Consider the following 26983-nt stretch of genomic DNA (forward strand, 5'->3'; position numbering starts at 1 on the left):
GCAGAGGGAGTTCAACCCAGATAAGAGTGAAGTGGTTCATTTTGGTAGGTCAAATATGATGACAGAATATAGTATTAATGGTAAGACTCTCGGCAGTGTGGAGGATCAGAGGGATCTTGGGGTCCGAGTCCATAGGACGCTCAAAGCTGCTGCGCAGGTTGACTCTGTGGTTAAGAAGGCGTACGGTGTATTGGCCCTCATCAATCGTGGAATTGAATTTAGGAGCCAAGAGGTAATGTTGCAGCTATATAACACCCTGGTCAGATCCCACTTGGAGTACTGTGCTCAGTTCTGGGCCTCACTACAGGAAGGATGTGGAAGACATAGAAAGGGTGCAGAGATTTACAAGGATGTTGTCTGGATTGGGGAGCATGCCTTAGGTTGAGTGAACTCAGCCTTTTCTCCCTGGAGAGGTGGAGGATGAGAGGTGACCTGATAGAGGTGTTTAAGATGATGAGAGGGATTGATTGTGTGGATAGTCAGAAGCTTTTCCCCAGGGCTGAAATGGTTGCCACAAGAGGACACAGGTTTACTGTGCTGGGGAGTAGGTACAGAGGAGGTGTCGGCGGTAAGTTTTTTTATTCAGAGAGTGGTGAGTGTGTGGAATAGGCTGCCGGCAACGGTGGTGGAGGCGGATACAATAGGGTCTTTTAACAGACTTTTAGATCGGTACATGGAACTTAGTAAAATAGAGGGCTATGGGTAACCCTAGTAATTTCTAAGGTAAGGCCATGTTCGGCACAACTTTGTGGGCCGAAGGGCCTGTATTGTGCTGTAGGTTTTCTATATTTCTAAGAGGAGATAAAACCTGGGACAGATCGTCCAATATCATGTTGAATAGTAGGGCGCGCTTGAGGGGCCTTGTATGTTCTTGTGTAACATTGGGCAACTTTTTGCACGGGTCCGTCAAAGTATTAATGTATTCAAGCCAGAAATTAATTTTAAAAATCAACGACATTACGTTTCTTTTCTGCCCTTTTAAAACTGCTTCCAGCTGTTCCTGTCACGCAATCCCATCGAGCTGAAAACTGAAAGGTCATCGATTCTACGTTGGCAGAAGGAAGTCTCGCCTCTGTTCTACGTTGGTTGGTTGGTTGGATACTTGGCCATTTAGAAGCAAGTGGATTGGTGGGCGAGTCTGTCAATCAGCGGAGAGAGCGACGATGGGATGAAGTTCAGTTGCTGTGTAACGTCAGAGAGGCCTGTAGCGTCCATGGCGGGAGGGATGAATTTTTTTGGCGCTTTCCTGAAGAAAGGTCGATATGTGTTATTGGTTTCGGCGGCATTTTTGCTTTTAGCTACATCATTTTGCACAGCAGGTATGGATAGGGTGAGGTTGTGTCGTGACAACATCGCCGGTGTTCGGGTCTCTGTATCGGTCCCGTTCCCTGGGAGCAAGCTAGAAAGTGAGGGCGATGAGCTTCCTCTGCTAGGCTGGCCGCTGCCTGGAGGGAGGTGGTGTTGGCCCATAATAAATATTATCCTGGCACTCACCCTCTTTTTCTGCTGAGAGTATGGATATTAAAATAAATGTGACATAAGTAATAACTTGATAGACCAACAGCCACCCACTGTTAAGGTTTCAGAATTAAGATTCAGGTTTAATATCATCAGTATATGTCGTGAAATTAGTTGTCTTTGCGGCAGCAGTACAATGCAATATAGAGCAGCGAAAAAAAAGTGAAATACAGTAAATATACGTTAACTAGTTACCTAAGTACCGCAAAAATAAAAAAAAAGTATTGAGGTAGTGTACATGAGTTTAGTGTCCATTTAGGAATCGGATGGCAGAGGGGAAGAAGCTGTTCCTGAATTGCTGAGTGTGTGCCTTCAGGCTTCTGTACCTTCTACCTAATGGTAGCAATGAGAAAAGGGCATGCCCTGGGTGCTGGAGGTCCTTAATGATGGATGTTGCCTTTTTGAGGCATCACATCTTGAAGATGTCTTGGATACTATGGGGGCTAATGCCCATGATGGTGCTGACTTAAGTTAACAACTTTCTGCATCTTATTTTGATCTTGTGCAGTGTTTCTCCCCCCCCCCCCCCCACCACCAGATGGTGATGCAGCCAGTTAGAATGCTCTCCATGGTATATCTGTATAAATTTGTGTGTGTCTTTGGAGACATACCAAATCTCCTCAAACTCTAATAAAAAATATAGTGCCTTCTTTGTAGCTGCATCGATATGTTGTGCCTAGGATAGATCTTCAGAGATATTGACACACTGGAACTTGAAATTGTTCACTCTTTCCACTTCTGCTCCCTCTATGAGGACTGGTGTGTGTTCCCTCATCTTAGCCTTTCTGAAGTTCACAATCAGCTCTTTGGTCTTACTGATGTCGAGTGCAAGGTTGTTGCTGCGACACCACTCAACTAGCCGATCTATCTCACTCCTGTACGCCTCCTCGTCACCATCTGAAATTCTGCCAACGATAGTTGTGTCATCAGCAAATTTATAGATGGTATTTGAGCTGTGCCTAGCTACACAGTCATGGGTGTAGAGAGAGTAGAGCAGTGGGGTAGGCAAACACCCCTGAGGTGCACCAGGGTTGATTGTTAGCGAGGTGGAGATGTTATTTCCAATCCGCACAGATTGTGGTCTTCTGGTTAAGAAGTCAAGGATCCAATTGCAGAGGGAGGTACAGAGGCCCAGGTCATGGAGCTTTTTAATCAGGACTGTAGGAATGATGGTGTTAAATGCTGAGCTGTAGTCAATGAACAGCATCCTGATGTAGGTCCTGGTAATCCAAAGCCATGTGCAGAGCTAATGAGATCGCATCCACCATAAACCTAAATTGCAGTGGGTCCAGGTCCGTGCGTTAATTCTAGCCACAACCATCCTCTCAAAGCATCACTGCAGACCTGAGTGCTACTGGATGACAGTTGTTAAGTAGCTCACCCTGTTCTTGGGCACTGATGATTGTTGCCCTTCTGAAGCAGGTGGAAACTTCCAACTGCAGCAGTGAGAGATTGAAAATGTCTTTGAACATCCAGTTTTGAGAACCCTCCAGTTACTCCATCGGGACCTGTCACCTCCTAAGCACTCTATAAGAATATTAGGAACAAATGTGTAGTAAGGGATAAAGTGGTAGTCTGCAGAGAGACAGGGCGTGTGTTTGAGCTCCTAAATGCTTGTCTGAATTCACCAAGAAGGGAGGGAGATGTTGATTGTTAGACCATATAGGAATGGAAGAAGTGTTAGAAGTCTTGGAGACATAGGGTTGATAACCCTAAGATTGGATGAGATCTATCCTAGAATACTATTTGAAACAGGGAAGAAGACTGCTAGTGTCTTGATGTAAATATTTTCAATGTCATTAGCCACAGATAAGGTACCAGAAGGCTGGGAGAGAGCTTGCATCACTCTTTTATTTTAGAAGTGCAGCAGGTGTAAAGCAGGTAATTGCAGGCTGGTAAGTCTTCTATCAGTAGTAGGGAAAATATTCGAGAAAACTCTGAGGATGAGGATTTGTTAATTTGTAAAACCAGGCTGATTAGGGATAGTCAGAAAAGTCTTGTATGGGGGAAATCCTGCCTCACTAATTTGACTTTTTTTTTTGAAGAGGTGCTGTAGCTAAGAAGATTGATAAAGGTAGAGCAGTTGATGTCTATGTACTTGAGTAAGGCATTTGAAAAAGTCCTGCAAGGTAGGATAACTGACATAGGATCCAAGATGAACTTGTTAATTGGATCCAAAACTGGCTTGGTGGTAGTGTGGAAGGATATTTCTTCGACTAGAAGACTAACTAGTCGAGTATCACATGAATCAATGCTGTTATCTTTGCTGTTTGTGATGGTGATGTATAGTAATAACTAGGATATAAAGTTAGGTGGTATGATTATTAAATATGCAGATGACACATGTTTGTTGTGGATAGGTTGTTCAAGAGTACAGCAGGATATAGATCAGTTGAAAAATTAAGCGTAGCATTGGCAAATAGAGTTTAGTCCTGACAAGTGTGATGTGATGCATTTTGTGGCATGCTTATTTTCATGTGTTGGGGCATAAAATGGAAGAATTGGGATGTTAAGTTGCAACTTTACAAACCTGGTTAAGCTAAACTTTGAGAGTACTGTGTGCACTTTTGGTCATCAAGGATGTAATTGTGCTATAGAGTGCAGAAGTGATTCACCAGGATGTTGTCTGGATTAATGGACTTAGTTGTGGGGAGAAATTAAATTGCTCCTGGGAAAACAAGCCCAGCCAAAGGGGTAACCTGATAGAAGTACATATGATTATGAGAGGTTTAGGTAAAGTACATCTTTTTCCACCCCAAACTGCCCATTTGTTTGTAGTCATTAGAGATTTCATCAACACACTTTTCACTGCCGACTGCTCCTTTTGACTGTGTGGCCACCCCCACCACAACCAACATTACTGCATCACTGCTCTTTCTTGCCTCTGTTGCCCTTGATTCTTATTTTTGTTCATTGATCTCCCTATTTCTTCCCCCCTCTTGTTAGTGCAGTTTGCCTTCCCATCATGAACCATGTTATTTAAACTGCATGAACTCATTATTGACTTGAGATTTTTTTCTCTCTGTACAAATCTTGACTGACCTGAGCAGTAACATGGTTTCTGATTTGTTGAATTAGTGGTGTTTTCCTTTTTATCCCTTTGTTGCTTTCTGGTGTCTATCCATGCTGGCATTGTTTTTAAGTTGGGATACTTGCTAGTGGTAACCTGTGTATTGAAGTATTAGGTAATCTTTACAGTTTATTGGAAGACTTTGTCACCCTTGGTGACTTAAGCTTCAGGCATTATTCCTACCTGATCTGTTCCTATTGAAAGGTCTTAGTAAAAAGAGTTTTCATCTCTCCCTTTTGCTCTTTCTAAATTGCCGAAACGAATTGACAACCCGATAGTTAAATATACCTTACGTATATGGTTTCAATTTCGGAAATTTTTCGGGTTGACTCAATTCGTTTTAAATAGTCCTATTGTAGCTAATTGTTTTTTCCATCCCTCAATTATAGATCAAGCTTTTTCGGCTTGGAAAACGAAGGGTTTATTAAGATTTTCCGACTTATTTTTGGACAATTGTTTTATGTCTTTTGAGCAATTATCTAATAAATATAATTTGCCTAGATTTCATTTTTTTTAGATACTTACAGGTTAGGCATTTTTTAAGTACGGTACTTCCTACGTTTCCAAATTTTGTGTCTTCAGATATTTTGGAGAGTTTGTTTGAATTAAACCCTTTTCAAAAAGGGCTTATATCAAAACTTTATAATATAATTATGAAGATACGTTCAGTGCCCTTTGATAAGACCAAAAATGATTGGGAAAGAGAGCTCAATCTTATTATTCCTATTGAGAATTGGGATAAAATTCTTCAATTAGTTAATACATCATCTATATGTGCCAAACATTCATTAATACAATTTAAGGTTGTACATAGGGCCCATATGTCCAAGGATAAATTAGCTCATTTTTATTCTTATATAAACCCTATTTGTGACAGATGTCAATTAGAAATCGCGTCTTTAACTCATATGTTTTGGTCATGTCCGCTTTTGAAAAAATATTGGAAAGATATTTTTGATATTATCTCTGCGGTACTGAACATCGATTTACAACCCCATCCTATTACCGCAATTTTTGGTTTACCGATGATGGACTCACTCCATTTATCTCCTTCCGCCTGTCGAATGATTGCTTTTCTCACTTTGATGGCTAGAAGATCTATTTTGTTGAATTGGAAGGAAATTAATCCTCCCACGGTATTTCATTGGCTTTCTCAAACTATGATATGTCTAAATTTAGAAAAAATTAGAAGTGCTGTATTTGATACTTCTATTAAATTTGAAAAGATATGGAAACCATTTATTCAATATTTTCATATGATGTAATATGGCCCTGTGCCAAGCTTATTGGTTTTTTCAGCTTTAATCGTATGTATGTTGAGAGGATCGGAGTTGACGACATTGATGTTTATGTATTCTTGTGAGATACTATAAACAGCCCTTTTTTTTTTCTCTTTTTCTTTAGTTTTTTTTCTCTTTTTTTGTTTTCTTTTTTTCCCCTTAGATATTAGATTAGTAGGTTAGTAATTTTGCATATTTTTTTTTCTTTTTCTTTTTTTATATATTATATTATGAAATATCTAGATTTACCTTGTTCATATATATACTATATGGTTCATGTTTTGGGAAAACTTATTTATACTGTATTCATTGTTTATGTATTCCTTCATGTGTAATGGGAATTTGTATGTTTGTAATCCCTTTATTAATATATTAACTGTATTTTGATCATAATATTTTTAATACTAATAAAAAGATTGAAAAAGAAAGAAAGAAAAGAGTTTGTAGGCCACCATAGCTGTTCCAATGATCTTGTGTAGTCATCTGACCACCTGGAACTAACTGCAGGATTTTTTTTCCGCAGTGGTCAAGATGGTTATTTGGTGAGTAACTTAGTAATTTATGTATTTCTTGAAACATTTATTTGCAGAAGGAAGCGAAAATATTATCGACATTGACGAAGGGAAAAACCAGTTATTCATTGAACAGAAAACCTTTTGCTTTAGAAATACTTTGTTACCTGGATGGAGAGAGACTTGGACACGCATTCAGGTAGGATCCTTTCCAGGCCAACTCGGTTGTAGTTAATATGCCTTTCATTTGATATATTCGCTAGTCTATTCCTGTTTTTGTCTTTTGTTTCCTTTTTCACTTCTCTAGAACGTGTATTCAAATCTAGTTCAGCTTGTCAAGCTCATGTCTGTTATATGCCTTTTTTTCCTGTTTTAGCCTACTCTTTACACTTTATCACCCAGGGAACCTCGGTTGCTCTCCCTATTCCACTTACAGGAATGCGTCTCGACTGTACCTGAGCAGCCTCTTAAAGCTGCCCAATCATTCTCCTAATCCTTTACAGCTGAGATTTAATTGGGGAAATTACTTTGGTTATTTATAGTTCATCCTGTTTTTCCCTTAGTCACAAAAAATACAACTTTTTTTCTAAGCTGTGCTTTTTAAATTTGTAAAATTAATTCTGAGCAATAAGAGAGCACAAGAAAAGTCTGGTAGCAAACATAAAGAGGGATCCAAAATATTCTGAAGTGATCAGGAAAAGGATTGTAGGAGGAGAGGAGGCCGATCAAACATCAGAAAGAATAATTACAAAGGGTATGGCTGAGGTTCTAAATGAGTACTTTTGTGTCATGTTCACCAAGGTAAAATGTTTTGCTGGAATCTTGGTTCTGTCTCTGAATAGAGTGGTGACTAGCAGAATAAGATTTATTGTCATTTTCTTGGATTATGTGTTTTTTTGTTTTGCAGCAGCAGTACGGTGCAAATACATAAAATTACTATTAAATACAAAATAAATAGCACAAAGAAAAAAGGAATAAGGAGGTAGCGTTCATGGACTGTTCAGAAATTTGATGACTGAGGGGAAGAAGCTGTTCCTGAATTGTTGAGTGTGCATCTTCAGGCTCCTGTACCTCTCTCTGATGGTAGTGAGAAGAGGGCATGTCCTGGCTGGTGAGAGCCTTAATAATGGATGCTGTCTTCTTGAGGCAATACCTCTTGACGATGTCCTTGTGATTAATAGATGACATAAAACTAGGAGGCATCATGATTCATGAAATAGCAATGGACTTCAAGGAAATATAGACAAGCTGGTGGAATGGGTGGTTAAATGGCAGATTTATGGTGACAAATGTAAAATTATGAAGGTTATTAAGTGGAGAAGAAAGAGGAACTCTGTGCTCATTGATAGAAGTGTTGAGAACCAAGGGGCATACAATGAAGGTGACTGGCAAAAGCACCAAACGATTAGTTTTACTTGTCACATATACATATACATCGTTTGCATCAACAATCAGCACATTCGAAGGATATAGCTGGGGGCAGCCCACAGGTGTCTCCATGCTTCCAGCACCATAGCATGCTCACAGCTTACTAACCCTAAGCGATATGACTTTGGAATGTGGGAGTAAACTGAAGCACATGGAGGAAACCCACGAGGTCACTGGGAGGATGTGCATACTCCTTACAGACAGTGCTAGGAATCGAACCCTGAACGGTAATCGCTCGCACTATGAAGCGATTATGCTAACTGCCATACTACCATGCCGCTGAAAAGTGATGAGGGGAAAATTACACAACAAGAATTGAGGGTCTAGATGCACTGCTGGGCATAGTAGTGAACACATATTCAATTGTATCATTCAAGGGAGTTGAATAAGTATTTGAGAGGATTCAGGACTATGGGGGGAGTGCAGTGGAATGGAAGTAGCTGGATTACTCTTGCATAGAACCAGTACTGACTCAACAGCATGAAGGGACTCCTTTTGAGGTGTTACTATTGTGATTCTGTGAATATTGCTACCTGGCAAATGGTGATGGAGAATAACAGTGCTGGTGACTTGGACCTGCTTGAGAGAATTTTTAAGGGGAATGTGACATAAGCTTATGGGAAGGCCGAGGATAGTGAGAGGTAGTAGGAGCCAGTTAAAACTTGTAGCCTTTATGATTTCATATCTGCCGCCCTCTGAAGGAGGTATGTTTAAATGTAATGCAAATGATAAAATAAGCAAGACAAATCATGACACAAAAGTTTTGCAAAAAGGAATAACAAAAAGAATTAATTGGAACAGCCCCATAAATATTGTGACTAAAGGCGGGTCAGAGGCTGGATGGCTATCCTGTAGCAGGTGAATCACCTTTGCACTACAAATTTTTTTTCTCCCCACATACAAGGCACAGATTGGGAGTGTGGTGGGTTACTCCCCATTTGTTAAAGGGAAGACTAGCTATAAATGGAGAGACTGTAGATGAGTGCAGTAGAAAGGGATCTAGGTGTTGTGATTGAAACTCAAAAAAAGCGAGCAAGTATTTGAAGTCAAATGGCATATTGACCTTTATTGGAATGGGAGTTGGAGTTTAAAAATAGAGAAATTTGTTGCAATTGTACAGGGAGTTTATGAGGCCATATCTAGAGTACTGTATATATTTGTATTTCAGGATGAGAAAGTTGTATTATGTGCAGCTAAAGTGATTGGATCTGTATTTATCGGAATTTGGAAGAATGAGGTGTGATCTTATTGAAACAAATTATTTTATGAGGGAACATGGCTCAAATATAAGAAAGCATTCACATAAAACTGAGGTGTATCAGAATTTCTTCTTGCATGGTGAATCTGTAGAATTCTGCACCGTTGGGGTTGGGGAGATTAGATCACCGGAGGTATTTAGAGAGGAGGTTGATAAATATTTGAAAGGTCAGGGAATTGAGAACTGCTTGGAATTGGCATAGAATAGGAATTAAGGCCTGGGGTAGATCAGCCAAGTTCATATTAAATGATGGAGCAGGTTTGAGAGGCCAGGTGCTCTACTGCTATTATCCTGTGTTTAGTGTAAGTACAATTCTGCATAAAACAGTCCTGGTGGTCTACTTGATCGGCATCCTATTCACCATGCTAAATGCTTTAGGCTCTTCACTGCTGATGTATCATGGCTTTGGTGTGTACCCTCTGCAAGATATACCACAGTAACTTGCTACAGCTTCTTCAACAGCACCTGACTAGTCTGCAGCTGGTACTGTGTCTCAAAGGCTCTCTGCAAGTCTTGGTATCCTGAAAATTTATTGGTCATTCCTTTATTATTGCTGGGTTTAAACTCCTGGGGCATCTGCTGTGATGAAATGCTTTCAGAGGTTGGTCATTCCCAGAATCAACTTCTGCCTAGGCAAGGACCTGGACATGCTGCAATTTGTCCATTGCCACAATAAGTCAACAGCAGACGTAATTTTGGTGGCTTTCCACTTGGCCTTGGATCACCTGGATAATGGCTGGTGTTTATTGATTAGAGCTCGGCATTCACACAATCATACCCTCAGCATTAATCAACAAAATGTGTGTCTCTATACCACCCTCTGCAACTGGATCCTTGAATTTCTCACCAGGAGACAGCAGTCACAACAGATCATAAATAACATCTCCTCGCTGACAATAAACACTGGTGCACCTCAAGGATGTGTGCTTAGCCCACTGCTCTACTCTCTCTACACTCACGACTGTGTGAGTAGACACAGCTCAAATACCATCTTAAAAAATTGCCGATGATATTGCTGGCAGATGAGGAAGTATACAGGAGCAAGACAGATCAGCTGTTGCAGCAACAACCATACACTCAATGTTAGTAAGACCAAGAAATTGATTGTGGATATTGTGGATATCAATAAGGGGAAGTCAGGGGAACACACAGTAGTCCTCATTGGGGGATCAGCAGTGGAAAGGGTGAGCAGTTTCAAGTTCCTGGGTGTCAACATCTCTGAAGATCTATCCTAGGTCCAACAGATTGATGCAATTACAAAGAAGGCTTGATAGTGGCTATATTTCATTAAGAGTTTGAGGAGACTTGGTATGTCACCAAAGACTTCTGCAAATTTCTACAGATGTGCCGTGAAGAGCATTCTAATGGTTGCATTATCGTCTGGTATGGAGGGGCCACTGCACAGGATTGGAAAATGCTGCAGGAAGTTGTAAACTCAGCCAGCTACATTATGGGCACTAGCCTCCCCAACATCAAGGACCCCTTCAAAAGGTGATGCTTCAAAAAGACAGTATCCGTAGTTAAGGACCCCCATCATCCAGGACATGCCCTCTTCTCATTGCTACCATTGAAGAGGTCATACAGTAGCCTGAAGGCACACAGTTAACATTTTAGGAACAGCTTCTTCCCCTCTACCATCAGATATTTGAATGGACATTGAGCCCATGTACACTACCTCACTTGTTTTTCTTTTTTTTGCTCTTTTCTCACAAGTTATTTAATTTTATATCTATATCTATCTATAGATTTATTTATTACAAAGTACTGCTGCCACAAAACAACTGACTTTGTCACATATTCCAGTAATATTAAACTTGATTCTGATTCAGTAAATGATTCTGAAAGTTTCTTCCCTTTTACCAGCAGTTGCTTTACCAAACATATTGCAGCAGCTCAAGGGGGCAACACCTCCTTGCCCATGCCAATTAGTGGTAATAAATGCCATCCTTCCAACAATACCCACATCCTGTGACTTTTAAAACATGCAAACTATATGTGCAAAACCTTAAATGCATGCTTATATTTTTTGAAAACTACAGTGGTGCTAGAGAGTTTATGAACCTTGTAGGATTTTCTCTATTTCTGCATATGACCTAAAATGTGATCAGATTTTCATGTAAGTCCTAAAACTAGATAAAGAGAACTCAATTAAATAAATAACACAAAAAAAATTATACTTGTTCATTTATTTATTGAGAAAATGATCCAAAACTACATGTATTTGTTGGAAAATAAATGTGAACCTTTGCTTTCAGGAACTGGTGTGATGCCTTTGTATAGCAATAATTTCAACCAGACGTTTCTGGTAACTGTTAATCAATCCTGCACATTGGCTTGGAGGAATTTTAGGCCATTCCTCCTTACAAAACTGCTTCAACTCTGGGATGTTGGTGGGCTTTCTTGCATGAACTGCTTGCTTCAGGTCCTTCCACAACATTTCTCCAGGATTAAGGCCAGGACATTACTAAACACAAATTTTGTTCTTTTTAAACCATTCTGTTGTTTTTCTCTTATCTTTCGGATCATTGTCTTGTTGCATTATCCAACTTCCATTAAGCTTCAGGTGACGGACTGTTACCCTGACATTCTCCTGTAAAATGTCTGAATACAATTTTGAATTCATTGTTTCCTCAACGACTGCAAGCTGTCCAGGCCCTGAGGCAGCAAAGCAGCCCCAAACCATCATGTTCCTTCCACCATGCTTCACAGTTGAGATGAGGTTTTGGTGTTGGTGTGCAGTGCCCTTTTCCCTCCAAACATAGTGATGTACATTTCTGCCAAAAAGGTCAACTTTTGTCTCACTTGTCCACAGGACATCATCCCAGAAGCATTATAGAACATCCAGGTGGTCTTTTGCAAATTTGGGATGTGCAGCATTTTTTCTTTGAGGAGCAGTGGTTTCCTCCGTGGTATCTTTCCATGAACACCATTGTTGTTCAGTGTTTTTCTTATAGTGGACACATGAGCCAAGACTTTATCAAGTTCTAGAGGTTTCTGCAGGTCTTTTGTTGTTACTCTTGGGTTCTTTTTCATCTCCTTCAGCATTACATGTCGTGCTCTTGGTGTGATCTTTGCAGGATACCCACTCCTAGGGAGAGTAACAACAGTACTGAGGTTCCTCCATTTGTAGACAATTTCTCTTACTGTGGTCTGATAAACACTCTGGTATTTAGAAATGCTTTTGTAGGCTTTTCCAGCTTCATGCATCTCTACAATTCTTCTAAGGTCCTCTGAAAGTTGTTTTGATCGAGGCATGGTGCTGATAAACAGATCTTTCTTGAGAAGAGCAGGCTTGGTCAGTAACGTGACTTTGTGTGTCTTTATTTTTATATATAAATAGGACAGAGCACCTCTACAACCCACACCTCCAATCTCATCTCATTGATTGGAACACCTGGCTCCAAAAAGCTTTTGTAGAAGGCATTACCCCAGAGGTTCACAGACTTTTTCTATTCCAACAAATACATATAATATTGGATCATTTTTCTCAATAAGTAAATGAACAAGTATAATGTTTCTGTGTTATTTATTTAATTGGGCTCTCTTTATCTAGTTTTAGGACTTGCATGAAGATTTGATCCCATTTTAGGTCATATTTATGCAGAAATAGAGAAAATTCTCCAGGGCTCACAAACTTTCTAGCACCACTGTACATACAAGCTACCAAGTTGCTTTGCATTATACAACATAATACACAAAACTTGGGACGTTTGATCTAGTCATGCCATTTGTCAAGATAATGAGTATCTTCACTACACTCGTACCATGATTTCCTTATTGCTCAGAAATCTATTGATCCCTTTTGTGAATGAAGTCAGTGACTGAGTCTCCACAGCACTCCAGATGAGAGAATTCCTGAAATTTGCCACCCATTAAATGGAGATTTTTTTTTCTCTCAGTCCTATATGGTCTACCTATTTTGAGATTGTGATCCTGGTTCTAGATTCAATAGGTTTCAATAGATAGATAGATAGATACTTTATTCATCCCCATGGGGAAATTCAACTTTTTTCCAATGTCCCATACACTTGTTGTAGCAAAACTAATTACATACAATACTTAACTCAGTAAAAAAATATGATCTGCATCTAAATCACTATCTCAAAAAGCATTAATAATAGCTTTTAAAAAGTTCTTAAGTCCTGGCGGTAGAATTGTAAAGCCTAATGGCATTGGGGAGTATTGACCTCTTCATCCTGTCTGAGGAGCATTGCATCAATAGTAACCTGTCGCTGAAACTGCTTCTCTGTCTCTGGATGGTGCTATGTAGAGGATGTTCAGAGTTATCCATAATTGACCGTAGCCTACTCAGCGCCCTTCGCACAGCTACCGATGTTAAACTCTCCAGTACTTTGCCCACGACAGAGCCCGCCTTCCTTACCAGCTTATTAAGACGTGAGGCGTCCCTCTTCTTAATGCTTCCTCCCCAACACGCCACCACAAAGAAGAGGGCGCTCTCCACAACTGACCTATAGAACATCTTCAGCATCTCGCTACAGACATTGAATGACGCCAACCTTCTTAGGAAGTACAGTCGACTCTGTGTCTTCCTGCACAAGGCATCTGTGTTGGCAGTCCAGTCTAGCTTCTCGTCTAACTGTACTCCCAGATACTTGTAGGTCTTAACCTGCTCCACACATTCTCCATTAATGATCACTGGCTCCATATGAGGCCTAGATCTCCTAAAGTCCACCACCATCTCCTTGGTCTTGGTGATATTGAGACGCAGGTAGTTTGAGTTGCACCATATCACAAAGTCCTGTATCAGTTTCCTATACTCCTCCTCCTGTCCATTCCTGACACACCCCACTATGGCCGTGTCATCAGCGAACTTTTGCACATGGCAGGACTCCGAGTTATATTGGAAGTCTGATGTGTACAGGGTGAACAGGACTGGAGAGAGTACGGTTCCCTGCGGCGCCCCTGTGCTGCTTACCACCGTGTCAGACCTACAGTCTCCCAACCGCACATACTGAGGTCTATCTGTCAAGTAGTCCACTATCCAATCCACCATGTGAGAGTCTACTCCCATCTCCGTTAGTTTGTGCCTTAAGATCTTGGGCACATTTAATGTTAGAGAAATGTATACAATATACATCATGAAATTCCTCAGCTAGGGGAACTATCCACACTGCGAGTTTTTATAAGATATCCTTTTTAAACCATTAGCAATGCAGGTCAAGTCTGTGCAGTCTCCCCTCACTTGGCAAACCTGCCAATCTGAAGGCAGTTTGATGATTCTTTGCATTCTCAGTATCATTTCTTTACGTGAGGAGACCAGAAGTGTATACAATACTCCAGCTGTGGTCTTGTTAAAGCCCTGGAAATTGAATTGAGCCATCAATACTCAAATCCCCAACGTATTCCCACAGTGCTACTTTAAACATGTTCCAGCCACCTGTAGCCAGTAACACACACATTATAATTTAAGTGTGTGGTAGTGTTCTTGGATCTTCTGACCTTTGCTGTGCTATTGGTGTTACAGCAATGTACGGTGGCAGGGAGTGAGAACTTCAGAACAGACCTGCTGCTTTTTACAGCTACTACTCTTGGCCATCCACCACAAGCATGTTTTTTGTAACACTGGTTACAGATTTATATGGACTGTGTTCTTGGTGAGCCAAGGTGATAACACTCAGCACCTTGTAATCAGCAGGTGAAGAGACTTATGTCACAAGATTATCACAAGACAAAGGAGCAGAAGTAGGCCATTCGGCCCATCAAGCCTGCTCTGCCACCCCACCATGAGCTAAACTATTCTCCCATCTAGTTCCAATGTCCAGCTTTTTCCCCATATCCCTTGAGACCCTGACTAATTAGATACCTATCAATCTCCTCCTCAAACACCCTCAATGATCGGGCCTCCACAGCTGTATGTGGCAATGAATTCCATAAATCCATGACCCTCTGGCTAAAAAAATTTCTCCTCATCTGTTTTAAATGGGTACCCTTTAATTCTAAGAGTGTGGCCCCTTATCCTGGACTCAACCACCAAGGGAAACAGCCTTTCCATATCTACTCTGTCCAACCCTTTCAACATTCAAAATGTTTCTAAGAGATCCCCTCCTATTCTTCTATACTTTAATGAATACAGTCCAAGAGCCGACAAACGCTCCTCATATGTTAGCCCCTGCATTCTGGGAATCATCCTCATAAATTTTCTCTGAATCTCTCCAACAACAGTACATCCCTTCTAAGATAGGGGGCCCAAAACTGCATATAGTATTCCAAATGAGGTCTCACCAGTGCCCCATAGAGCCTCAATAACACCTCCTTACTCTTATACACTATTCCTCTTGAAATGAATGCCAACATAGCATTCGCTTTCCTTACTGCCGATCCAACCTGGTGGTTAACCTTTAGGGTATCCTGCACGAGGACCCCCAAGTCCCTTTGCACTTCCGATTTTTGAATTTTCTCCCCATCTAAATAATAATCTGCCTAATTATTTCTTCTTCCAAAATATACAACTGTACCTTTCTCAACATTGTATCTCATCTGCCATTTCTTTGCCCACTCTCCTAAACTGACCAAGTCTCTCTGCAACCTTTCCGTTTCTTCAACACTTCCTGCTCCTCCACCTATCTTGGTGTCATCCGCAAACTTAGCCAAAAAAAACATTTAATCCAGAATCTAAATCATCGATATACAGTGTAAAAAGAAGTGGCCCCAACACTGACCCCTGTGGAACACCACTAGTAACTGGCAACCAACCAGAATAGGATCCCTTTATTCCCACCCTTTGCTTTCTGCCTATCAGCCAATGCTCCACCCATTCCAATATCTTTCCTGTAATTCCATGGGCTCTCATCTTATTAAGCAGTCCCTTATGCGGAATCTTATCGAAGGCCTTTTGAAAATCCAAATACAAAACATCCACAGCCTCTCCCTTGTCAATCTTATTTGAGATTACCTCAAAAAATTCCAATAGGTTGGTGAGGCAGGATCATCTCTTCATGAAACCATGCTGGATTTGGCCTATCTTGTCGTGCACCTTGAGGTATTTCATAACCTTGTCCTTGAGGATTGACTCCAATAGCTTTCCAACTACCTATGTCAGACTAATAGGTCTGCAATTTTCTTTTTGCTGCCTCCCTCCTTTCTTAAACAGCGGAACTACATTTGCAACCTTCCAGTCCTCTGGAACCATGCCAGAGTCTATTGATTCCTGGAAGATCATTTCCAATGCCTCCACAATCTCCAAAGCCACCTCCTTCAGAACCTGTGGGTGCACCTCATCCGGTCTGGGAGACATCTATCCTTAGTCCATTTAGCTTCCCAAGCACTTTCTCTCTAATAATCTTGACTGTACCTAATTCTATTCCCTGAGACCTCTGGCTATCAGGTATGTTGCTAATGTCTTCCACTGTGAAGACTGATGCAAAATAATCATTTAATTCCTCTACCATATCTTTGTTACCCATTATAATTTCTCCAGCATCATTTTTAATCAGTCCTATATCTACCCGTGTCACTCTTTTACTCTTCATATATTTAAAAAATCTTAGTATCCTTTTTTATGTTAATTGCCAACTTACTTTCATAATTCATCTTTACTTCCCTAATGACTTTCTTAGTTTCCTTCTGTAAGTTTTTAAAAGTCGTCCAGTCCTTAGTTTTCCCACTAATTTTTGCTTCCTTGTACGCCGTCTCTTTTGCTTTTATTTTAGCCTTAACCTCTCTCGTTAGCCACATTTGTGCCATTTTTCCATTCATGATTTTCTTTTTTCTTGGAATATATTTTTCCTGCACTTTCCTTATTTCTTGTAGGAATTTCATCCAATTCTGCTCTACCGTCCCTCCATCTAGCTTTCTTTTCTAATGAACTTGGGCCAGTTCCTCTCTCATACCACTGTAATTTCCTTTGTTCCACTGAAATATCGATACACCTGATACCAGCTTCTCCTTTTCAAATTTGAAACTGAACTCAATCATATTATGATCACTACTTCCAAGGGGTTCCATTACCTCTAGCTCCCTAATCGCCTCAAGTTCATTACACGGCACCCAATCCAAAACAGCCAATCCCCCTGGTGGGCTTATGGACCAGCTGCTCCAAAAAGTCATCCCGTAGGCATTCTACAAACTCCCTCTCCTGAGATCCAATACCTTCCTGACTTTCCCCAATCCACTTTCATATTAAAATCCCCAATAATTATCTTGACATTTTCCTTCTGACATGCTTTTTCTATTTCCAGCTGTAACTTGTAGTCCACATCCTGGCTGCTGTTTGGAGGCCTGTATATTTCTGCTATTAGTGTCTTTTTACCCTTGCCATTTCTTAACTCGACCCATAAGGATTCTACCTCTTCTGATCCTATGTCCCTTCTTTCTAGTGATTTGATATTGTTGCTTACCATCAGGGCCACGCCACCCCCATTACCTACCTTCCGATCTCTCCTATACACTGTGTATCCTTGGACATTCAGCTCCCAATCACATCCATCATTTAGCCATGACTCAGTGATGGCCACAATGTCATATCTTTTAATGTGTAGCTGTACAACAAGGTTATCCACTTTATTTCTAATGCTGTGTGAATTTCAGTAAAGTACATTTAGATCAGTATCTGTTACTGATTTTGCTATATTTCTATCGCACAGCAGATTATCCTGTCTATTCACCCGCCTGTCCTTCTTGCCATCTTTGCTGCACAGTATCTTTGACTTATTTTTATCTTCCTCTTCCTCGACCCTCACACCCTGGTTTCCTTCCCCCTGTCAACTTAGTTTAAACCCTCCCTAACAGCTATATTAAACAATCCCACCAGGATATTAGTACCCTTTGTGTTAAGGTGTAACCTATCGTTTTTGTATAGGTTATACCTCCCCCAAAATAGGTCCCAATGATCCAAGAATTTGAAGCCCTGCCCCCTGCACCAGTTACTTAGCCACACATTCATCTGCTTAATTCTGCTATTCTTACCTTCATTAGCACGTGGCTCAGGCAGTAATCCTGAGATTATTACTCTGGAGGTCCGGCTTTTCAATTTTCTTCCTAGCTCCCAGTTATCTTGCTTCAGGACCTCCTCTCTTTTTCTGTCTATGTCATTGGTACCAACATGTGCCAAGACTTCTGGTAGCTTGCTCTCTCTCCTCAGAGTACTCTGGACCCGATCCGGGATATCCCGCACCCTGGCACCAGGGAGGCAACACCCCATCCGGGTATCCTTGTCCAGCTCGCAGAATCTCTTGTCTGTTCCCCTCACGATGGAATCCCCTATAACTACTGCATTTCTCCTTGCTCTCTTGATCACGGCACTGGGCAGAGTGCCAGAGTCCCGTTCGCTGTAGTCTTCCTCTTTCAGGTCAACCTCTCCAACAGTATCTAAAATGATATATCGATTTCTTTCTGAGTTATGTAAACTTTATTAACTTAATATCATTAAGTCTTGCAAATGTACATGTACTGTAACTGTCCCAATTTATGCTTTTCTGTTTGCTCTCTTTGTAAGGTTGCTATGTACCTCTGCTACAGCTAGTATTTGGATGCTATTTTGACCTGTTAATTGTTTGCAAAATTATCCTTTTTTTTGTCTGTTTAAAATAAATACAGTTGTCGCTCGGTATCCATGGGGGATTGGTTCCAGGACCCCCCGCGGACACCAAAATCCGCAGATGCTCAATTTCCTTATATAAAATGGCGTAGTATTTGCATATAACCTATGCACATCCTCCAGTATACTTTAAATGATCTCTAGATTACATATAATACCTAATACAATGTAAATGCTATGTAAATAGTTGTTATACTGTATTGTTTAGGAAATAATGACAAGAAAAAAAAGTCTGTACATGTTCAGTACAGACGGAGCCATCGTAGCTCTTCTGGGAATGCTGATGCTGCCTCGGCATCAGCCGATCCCGATTCTCCCGTGATCTTTAAGTTCTTGAGGCTGTAGCGCTTTACATAGCTAGCCAGCCATCCCTTATTAGCTTTAAACTCCTTCCTCTCGCTCACAACACAAGTAGCGAATGAACGAGATGTGAGGTGAACAATGATCAAACGAGTGCGGAAGAGAGACTGAGGATCTGTGAAATGGTGGGAGGCTACTACAGGGTATGCCTACACATCACTTCATTTGCGTGGATTCAGCGTAGTGCTTGGTGCGTGGCAAATTCAAGTTTTGCTTTCTGGAACTTTCTGGAATTTTTTTTCGAATATTTTCGATCGGCGGTTGGTTGAATTCATGGATATGGAGGGCCGACTGTAGTCAATCTTTGAGTTCTGAAACTGGGGAGTTATGCTTTAGAGGAGCCAAGATGAATTATTCAACTGCAGTAATGGGGAGGAAGTAGTGAACACGCATGGTTGAATTGGGCTGGGATTGGTGAAGATTCAGTGTGTACTGAAATAGGCTGAGAGAGGCACCGAGATTGCAGTTATGCCAATGTTAGCTGAGGCCAATTACAGTTGTGCTAAGGGGACTGGCTGATATTCATGACCTTTTCAATCTCAGGTTTCTAATCTCTACTTGCTGGGATAACCTATAATCTTGTTTGGATATGTGTTTTCCATATTATCACTACCAATTTCTTTTTTTTTCATAAATTTCATTTCTCAGATCCGAGTGAATAGTTCTGATAAGTTTAAAATTAAACAAGTAGACGAAATGGAGCTGGAAGATCCAGGGGTGTGGAGCTGGATTATGGAGTCGGCAACATCATTGCTGAAGGAGAAAGTGAATGAAACCTACCTCAACGTTGATTTGTTCAGCAACAAAACTTGCTTTAAGGTGGAACCAAGCAGCGATACTGTGCCCTATGAGATCCTGTTGACACGCCGTGAGTTTTTGATCAATGTGATTTCTTGTAATTCATGGTATGTTTTCCAGTGATAATGATGTTGGGATAAATTCACATTATTGTGTGTTGCTGGCTCCTTGTCTCAAATGGAACTTTTCTTAAGCTTGCTTGTCATTTTTCAGACATTTTCCCCAACGTACAGAGTATTTCCTCATTATGTGCTTTGCCACTGGCTCTTATAAGGAGTTTATTATGAACAGAGCCCACATCTTTTCAATTGTTCTGATTTTTTTTCATAGCTCAGACTTAAGTCTTATCCAAGTGTGCAGTGAAATGTTTACTCTGAAGTATGTAATTCTGGTGACTGGGCAAAATTGTTGCTTTCATAAGCAGGCAGGTAATAGAAGGATTGAGGGCACCTTCAGGCAGGTGGGTTTAGTTTAGATTGGCATTGTGATTGGGACAAATATAGAAACATAGAAAACCTACAGCACAATACAGGCCCTTCGATCCACAAAGCTGTGCTGAACATGTCCTTACCTTAGAAATTGCCTAGGGTTACCCATAGCACTCTATTTTGCTAAGCTCCCTGTACCTATCCAGGAGTCTCTTTTAAGACCCTATCGTCTCTGCCTACACCACTGTTGCTAGCAGCTCATTCCACATACTCACCACTCTCTGCATTTTTTAAAAAACTTACCCCTGACACCTCTGTACCTATTTCCAAGTACTTTAAACCTGCGCCCTCTCGTGCTAGCCATTTCAGCCCTGGGAAAAAGCCTCTGACTATCCACACGATCAATGCCTCTCATCATCTTATACACTTCTATTAGGTCACCTCTCATCCTCTCGTCTCTCCAAGGAGAAAAGGCTGAGTTCACTCAACCTATTCTCAAAGGCATGCTCCCCAATCCAGGCAACATCCTTGTAAATCTCCTCTACACTCTTTCTATGGTTTCCACATCCTTCCTGTAGTGAGGTGACCAGAACTGAACACAGTTCTCCAAGTGGGGTTTAATCAAGGTCTTGTATAGCTGTAATGTTATCTCATGGCTCTTGAACTCAATCCCACAGTTGATGAATGCCAACACACTATACATTGACAACACACTATACATTGACAACACCGTCAACCTGTGCAGCAGCTTTGAGTGTCCTATGGATGCAGATCCCAAGATCTCTCTGATCCTCCACACGACCAAGAGTCTTACCATTTATACTATATTCTGTCTTCAAATTTGACCTACCAAAATGAACCACTTCACACTTATCTGGGTTGAACTCCATCTGCCACTTCTTAGCCCAATTTTGTATCTTATCAATGTCCCGCTGTAACCTCTGACAACCCTCCACACTATCCACGACACCCCAATCTTTGTGTCATCAGCAAATTTACTAACCCACCCCTCCACTTCCTATCCAGGTCATTTATAAAAATCACAAAGATTAGGTGTCCCAGAACAGATCCCTAAGGCACACCACTGGTCACTGACCTCCATGCAGAATATGACCCGTTTACAACTACTCTTTGCCTTCTGTGGGCAACCCAGTTCTGGATCCACAAAGCAATGTCCCCTTGGATCCCATGCCTCCTTACTTTCTCAATAAGCCTTGCATGGGATACCTTGTCAAATGCCTTGCTGAAATCCATATACACTACATCTACTGCTCTTCCTTCATCAATACGTTTAGTCACATCCTCAAAAAATTCAGTCAGGCTCGTAAGGCACGACTTGCCCTTGAAAAAGCCATGCTGACTATTCCTAATCATGCCACTCCAAATGTTCATAAATTCTCCATCAACTTACCAACCGCTGAAGTAAGACTCACTGGTCTATAATTTCCTGGGCTATCTCTACTCCCTTTCTTGAATAAAGGAATGACATCTGCAATCCTCCAATCCTCCGGAACCTCTCCTGTCCCAATTGATGATGCAAAGCTCATCGCCAGAGGCTCAGCAATCTCCTCCCTCACCTCCCACAGTAGCCTGGGGTACATCTCGTCCGGTCCTGGTGACTTATCCAACTTGATGCTTTCCAAAAGCTCCAGCACATTCTCTTCCTTAATATTTACATGCTCAAGCTTTTCAGTCTGCTGTAAGTCATCCCTACAGTTGCCAAGATCCTTTTCTGTAGTGACTACTGAAGCAAAGTATTCATTAAGTATCTCTGCTACATCCTCCTGTTCCATGCACACTTTTCCACTGTCACACTCGATAGGTCCTATTCTCACCTATTCTCTCAAGTGTTATCCTCTTGCTCTTCACGTACTTGTAGAATGCCTTGGAGTTTTCCTTAATCCTGTTCACCAAGGCCTTCTCATGGCCCCTTTTGGCTCTCCTAATTTCATTCTTAAGCTCCTTTCTGCTCGTTTTATAATCTTCTAGATCTCTATCATTGCCTAGTTTTTTGAACCTTTCATAAGCTCTTTTCTTTTTGACCAGATTTCCAACAGTCTTTGTACACCACGGTTCCTATACCCTACCATCCTTTCCCTGTCTTATTGGAATGGACCTATTTAATACAAATACCACACAAATATCCCCTGAACATATGCCGCATTTCTTCCGTACATTTTCCTGAGGACATCTGTTCCCAATTTATGCTTCTAAGTTCCTGCCTGATAGCCTCATATTTCCCCTTACTTCAATTAAACACTTTCCTAACTTGTCTGTTCCTATCTCTCTCCAATGCTATGGTAAAGGAGATAGAATTATGATCACTATCTCCAAAATGCTCTCCCAATGACAGATCTGACACCTGACCAGGTTCATTTCCCAATACCAGATCAAGTACAGCCTCTCCTCTTGTAGGCTTATCGACATATTGTGTCAAGAAACCTTCCTGAACACACCTAACAAACTCCACCCCATCTAAACCCCTTGCTCTGGAAAGATGCCAATCGATATGTGGGAAATTAAAATCTCCCACCACAACAACCCTGTTATTATTATTCCTTTCCAGAATCTGTCTCCCTATCTGCTCCTCAATGTCCCTGTTACTATTGGGTGGTCTGTATATTAAAAAAACACCCAGTAGAGTTATTGACCCCTTCCTGTTCCTAGCTTCCACCCACGGAGACTCTGTAGACAATCCCTCCATGACTTCCTCCTTTTCTACAGCTGTGACACTATCTCTGATCAACAGTGCCACGCCCCACCTCTTTTGCCTCCCTCCCTGTCCTTTCTGAAACATTTAAAACCTGGCACTTGAAGTAACCATTCCTGTCCCTGAGCCATCCAAGTCTCTGATCCACTAACTATAGAGCCCCCTATCACTACTGCCTTCCTCTTCCTTTCCCTACCCTCCTGAGCCACAGGGTCAGACTCTGTGCCAGAGGCATGGCCACTGTTGCTTCCCCCAGGTAGGCCGTCTCCCCCAAAAGCACTCAAACAGGAGTACTTATTGTTAAGGGGGACAGCCACTGGGGTACTCTCTAGTGTCTGACTCTTGCCCTTCCCTCTCCTGACTGTTACCCACTTATCTGTCTCCCGAGACCCCAGTGTGACTACTTGCCTATAACTCCTATCTATCACCACCTCACTCTCCCTGACCAGACGAAGGTCATCGAGCTGCATCTGCAGTTCCCTAATGCGGTCCCTAAGGAGCTGCAGCTCGACGCACCTGGTGCGGATGTGGCTGTCCGGGAGGCTGGGAGTCTCCTGGACTTCCCACATCTGACACCCAGTACAGAACACTGGCCACACACACATACTTCCTGTCTCTATTCTACATAAGTAATGTACCCCGCCTTGACCTGTTATCACTGAACCAAACCCTCCCTCTCCTCTGTCTCCCCCTAAACTCTTCTTGCTGTTCTAACTGACTGATGTTCACACGCTCAACCGCTGAAGAAATATCATGGGCTGAAGGGCTTGTTCCTTTTATGTACTGTTCTGTGAAAGGTACCAGATTACCTCTGAAAATAAAGTGAATCACAAAGACATTTTAAAAAGTAGTGAACATTGTGAGTGTGTATCACACTTTTAGGGTGCAAATGCAGCTTCTGTCTTGTCACCCTTTTTCCACTGAATTGTACAACAGGACCACCCATAGATGAGAGACCCTCTTGTCCTTTTCCCAAGTGGTCTTTTTGACATATTTAGGTAATGCTTTTTTACTGTTTAAAACTGTTGCAACTCGTCTCAATATCCTATGGATGCATTTTTTCTTTATGTTCTTGTCCTTGATGAGAAAGGAAAGAGCTGGGTACTACTTAATTATGGGTTGAAACTAGCTCATCCCATTTCCTCGGGATCTGACCAGTGTCAGACCACAGAAATTGCCCTGCTAACTCCTGCAATAAATGTGCCTAACCCTGAGGCTTGCTCGTTCACTCTGTGATTAATTCTTGTCATGAAATGTAGAATAAAGCTTAAAACAGAAAATGGAACAATAAATGCTATCAAAAATAGATTTTATTGTTTTAACAGAGTATTGAAAATCTGTACTGCATTTAATGCCTTTGAAACCTGGTGGCTTGGTGCTGTTACTACAGCCCCCCCGGTGGCAGCTCTTTCTTGTTGAGTTATTTTAAATCTATTGAACTTTTTGAGTCTACCTTATGGTTAAATTGTGCATCTGTCTCATCATGATCTGTTCTTTGTAGGTTTCGATCCACAGCTGATCTTAATCTTTGCTTTTGGGATGCTGCTGTTTTTCTATGCTGAAAGCTTAAGCAGGTAAGCAATGAAATAATAAAACTAAATCAGGACTGAGACACAGCGGATAAAAGGTAGGTTAGGCAATGTTTTCAGAAAACTAGTTAATGTTTTAGGCAGAGCCTTCATTTTTTAAGAGCCCTAGCTATCTCAAACCTTGGCAGCTCCAGTATTTTGAAGTTTACCAATGCCACTATCTCATTTCTTTGGATAGCCATGTTGTTTTAAATTCATTGCACTCTCACTCTGCCCCTGAAATCTATTTCCCCAGTTTGTTCACTGCTCTACAACAGCTCACCTAGTTCTGCTTCAGTCAAGCTCAACAAACTGTTGTACTCAGTACCTCCTATTGTCTTTGTCTTAGACCTTCTGCTCACTGAGCCCTTGTTTTCACCAAGTCAAAACGTGCCTACTGTATGATTCCCATTTCTCGATTCTTGAATCTAAAGGCCATTGTGTAGAGGATATCTTGCATGTAACTGGTCTGGAGCTGAACAATTAAGTTGTGCAAGAATCAGTCTACAGCAAGTGGGAGGGGGCAGCAAAGCAAAAGTTTCAGTGGATACATTTAATGTCAGAGAAATGTATACAATATACATCCTGAAATTCTTTTTCTTTGCAACCATCCATGAAAACAGAGGAGTGCCTCAAAGAATGAATGACAGTTAAATGTTAGAACCCCAAAGATCCCCCAGCTCCCCCACACAAGCAGCAGCAAAGCCATGATCCCCCCCTCCCCCCACCAGCAAAAAAAGCATTGGTGTCCCCCACCGGGCACTCGAGCGTGCAGCAAAGCATCAGTGAAGACACAGACTTGCAGTACCCCAAAGACTACTCGTTCACCCAGTAATTCGACATACCACAAAGAATTCTGGGCACAGAGCCAGAGATCTACCATCTTCCATGACACACTGATTTCCTGCAGAGGGACCAAACTCGACTCTGCCCGCCTCCAGAGCCATGAAATCCCGAAACTCTGAAGACAGCTAATCTTCTAGGCTGCATCTTTGGCATATCGAATAACATCTAGTCGTGAGACCCCGAAAGTGGATCCCATTCCCGCAAAGAACTAAAGTCAGCGTGTAACTCCAGATCAGGGACTTCAAAAGAACCCTAAAATGGAAAAATAGAGATATTAAAGATAGAATTAGAGCTGTTTCCAAAAATGCAAGCCATTAGACGCCATTGTCTCCTAAGCTCCACCTGGGGTTACATGCTGACACGTTTTGAAAAAGCTGCAGGATTTGCATATCAGCAATGCACTGGAAAATGTAATACATTCAAATGCAGTGCAGCAGCCAAGGAAATCGAAATATGCGGTGCATTTAAAAGTGGTGGAAGAATTGAGCAGCAAAGTACTTTTTCAGCTGTGCAAGAGTTGAGCAGCAATACAGCAAAGTGCATTAGAAACAGCAGAAATCAGGCAGTGGCAGCAGCACAGCAAAGCAAGTTGGGAAATCTGCATTTCAAAGCAGCATAACAAAGCGTGTCAGAAAATATGCATTCCTAAGCAGCTGAGCAGCAAATGCGTCAGACGAGGCCGCGCATTTCAGAGTGGCGTAGCAAACACGTCGGAAGATGCCATGCATTTTAGAGCGGCGCAGCAAATGTATTGAAAGATGCCACGCATTTCAGAGCGGCTCAACAAAGCGCGTCGGATAGGATACAGATGTAGAAAGAGCTGGTTAAACCCTTTTCACTTTTGGAATGATGGCATTTAGTTTTGGACATCATAATTCAGAAAAAAACGTATTTGCTTTGTAAGTTCTCTAAAATGATGCTCGGTTTAGTAGTATCAAAAATTTGAGAGCAGGTTGCCAAAACTTGGCTTCTTTTGCTTAGGTTGTAGAAAACTTGAAATGCTTAGAATGATTGAAATGGAAGATGGAATCAAACTCTTTCCTGTGGTGTGGAGCCAAGGTCAAAATATTAAAAATTGGAATTCAGAAGTGCGGTCTTGAAGTAGTTTCATAATGATGGAAATCTCAAGCTTTACCTTAAAGGGCTGTTGATTCTGGGGTCAGTGACCCTTAAATGCTTTTTTCACTTTCCAGGAGATATTTTGTAATCTGAGATGAATTCTTAGAAATGAGGCAAACCTCTCAGTAGCCATGATATGCAACACATTTAACCCTGTGATTTTTCTTTTTTTTTTGCTGTCTTGGTCAGACTGCTTGGAAATTAGTAAGATTCTTCCCAATCAGAAATGGTTTGAAGAGGCCATCTACTGCGACTGCTCTTCCATATTGTTGAGTGGGTGGTTCAAGTGTTCTGGTTGTAAAAGACTAGACCTAATCTGTTATTCAAGCTCTTAGCTGGACCATTGTGCTGAAGGGTGGTGCAAAAATATAGAAAACTTACAAGGGAAATAATAAGAACTTGGTTTTGAGAAGGCAGTTAATTTAAAATTCTGTGAGAAGAGTTGAACTAGAGCTCTGTCATAATTTCTGTTGTTCATCACTCATCTGTTCTGTGGTGTTAGGAGAGCACATTTATATGCTGGAATTGTTTT

General features: G+C 41.3%; 1 protein-coding gene across 3 annotated transcripts in view; it reads left to right on the forward strand.

Annotated features, from left to right (window-relative positions):
- The first annotated feature begins 1157 nt into the window (after positions 1-1157).
- Positions 1158-26983, forward strand: part of nemp1 (nuclear envelope integral membrane protein 1) — a 43179-nt gene continuing 17353 nt past the window's right edge. For all 3 annotated transcript variants that reach the window (XM_073071322.1, XM_073071324.1, XM_073071323.1), the window contains exons 1-4: positions 1158-1319; positions 6458-6579; positions 19631-19850; positions 24420-24492. In XM_073071322.1, the coding sequence (XP_072927423.1) occupies positions 1169-1319; positions 6458-6579; positions 19631-19850; positions 24420-24492 (566 nt within the window). In that variant the 5' untranslated portion in view covers positions 1158-1168. The remainder of the gene's footprint in view (positions 1320-6457; positions 6580-19630; positions 19851-24419; positions 24493-26983) is intronic.

The sequence above is a fragment of the Hemitrygon akajei genome, chromosome 18 (assembly GCF_048418815.1).
Source record: "Hemitrygon akajei chromosome 18, sHemAka1.3, whole genome shotgun sequence".
NCBI classification, from domain to species: Eukaryota; Metazoa; Chordata; class Chondrichthyes; order Myliobatiformes; family Dasyatidae; genus Hemitrygon; species Hemitrygon akajei.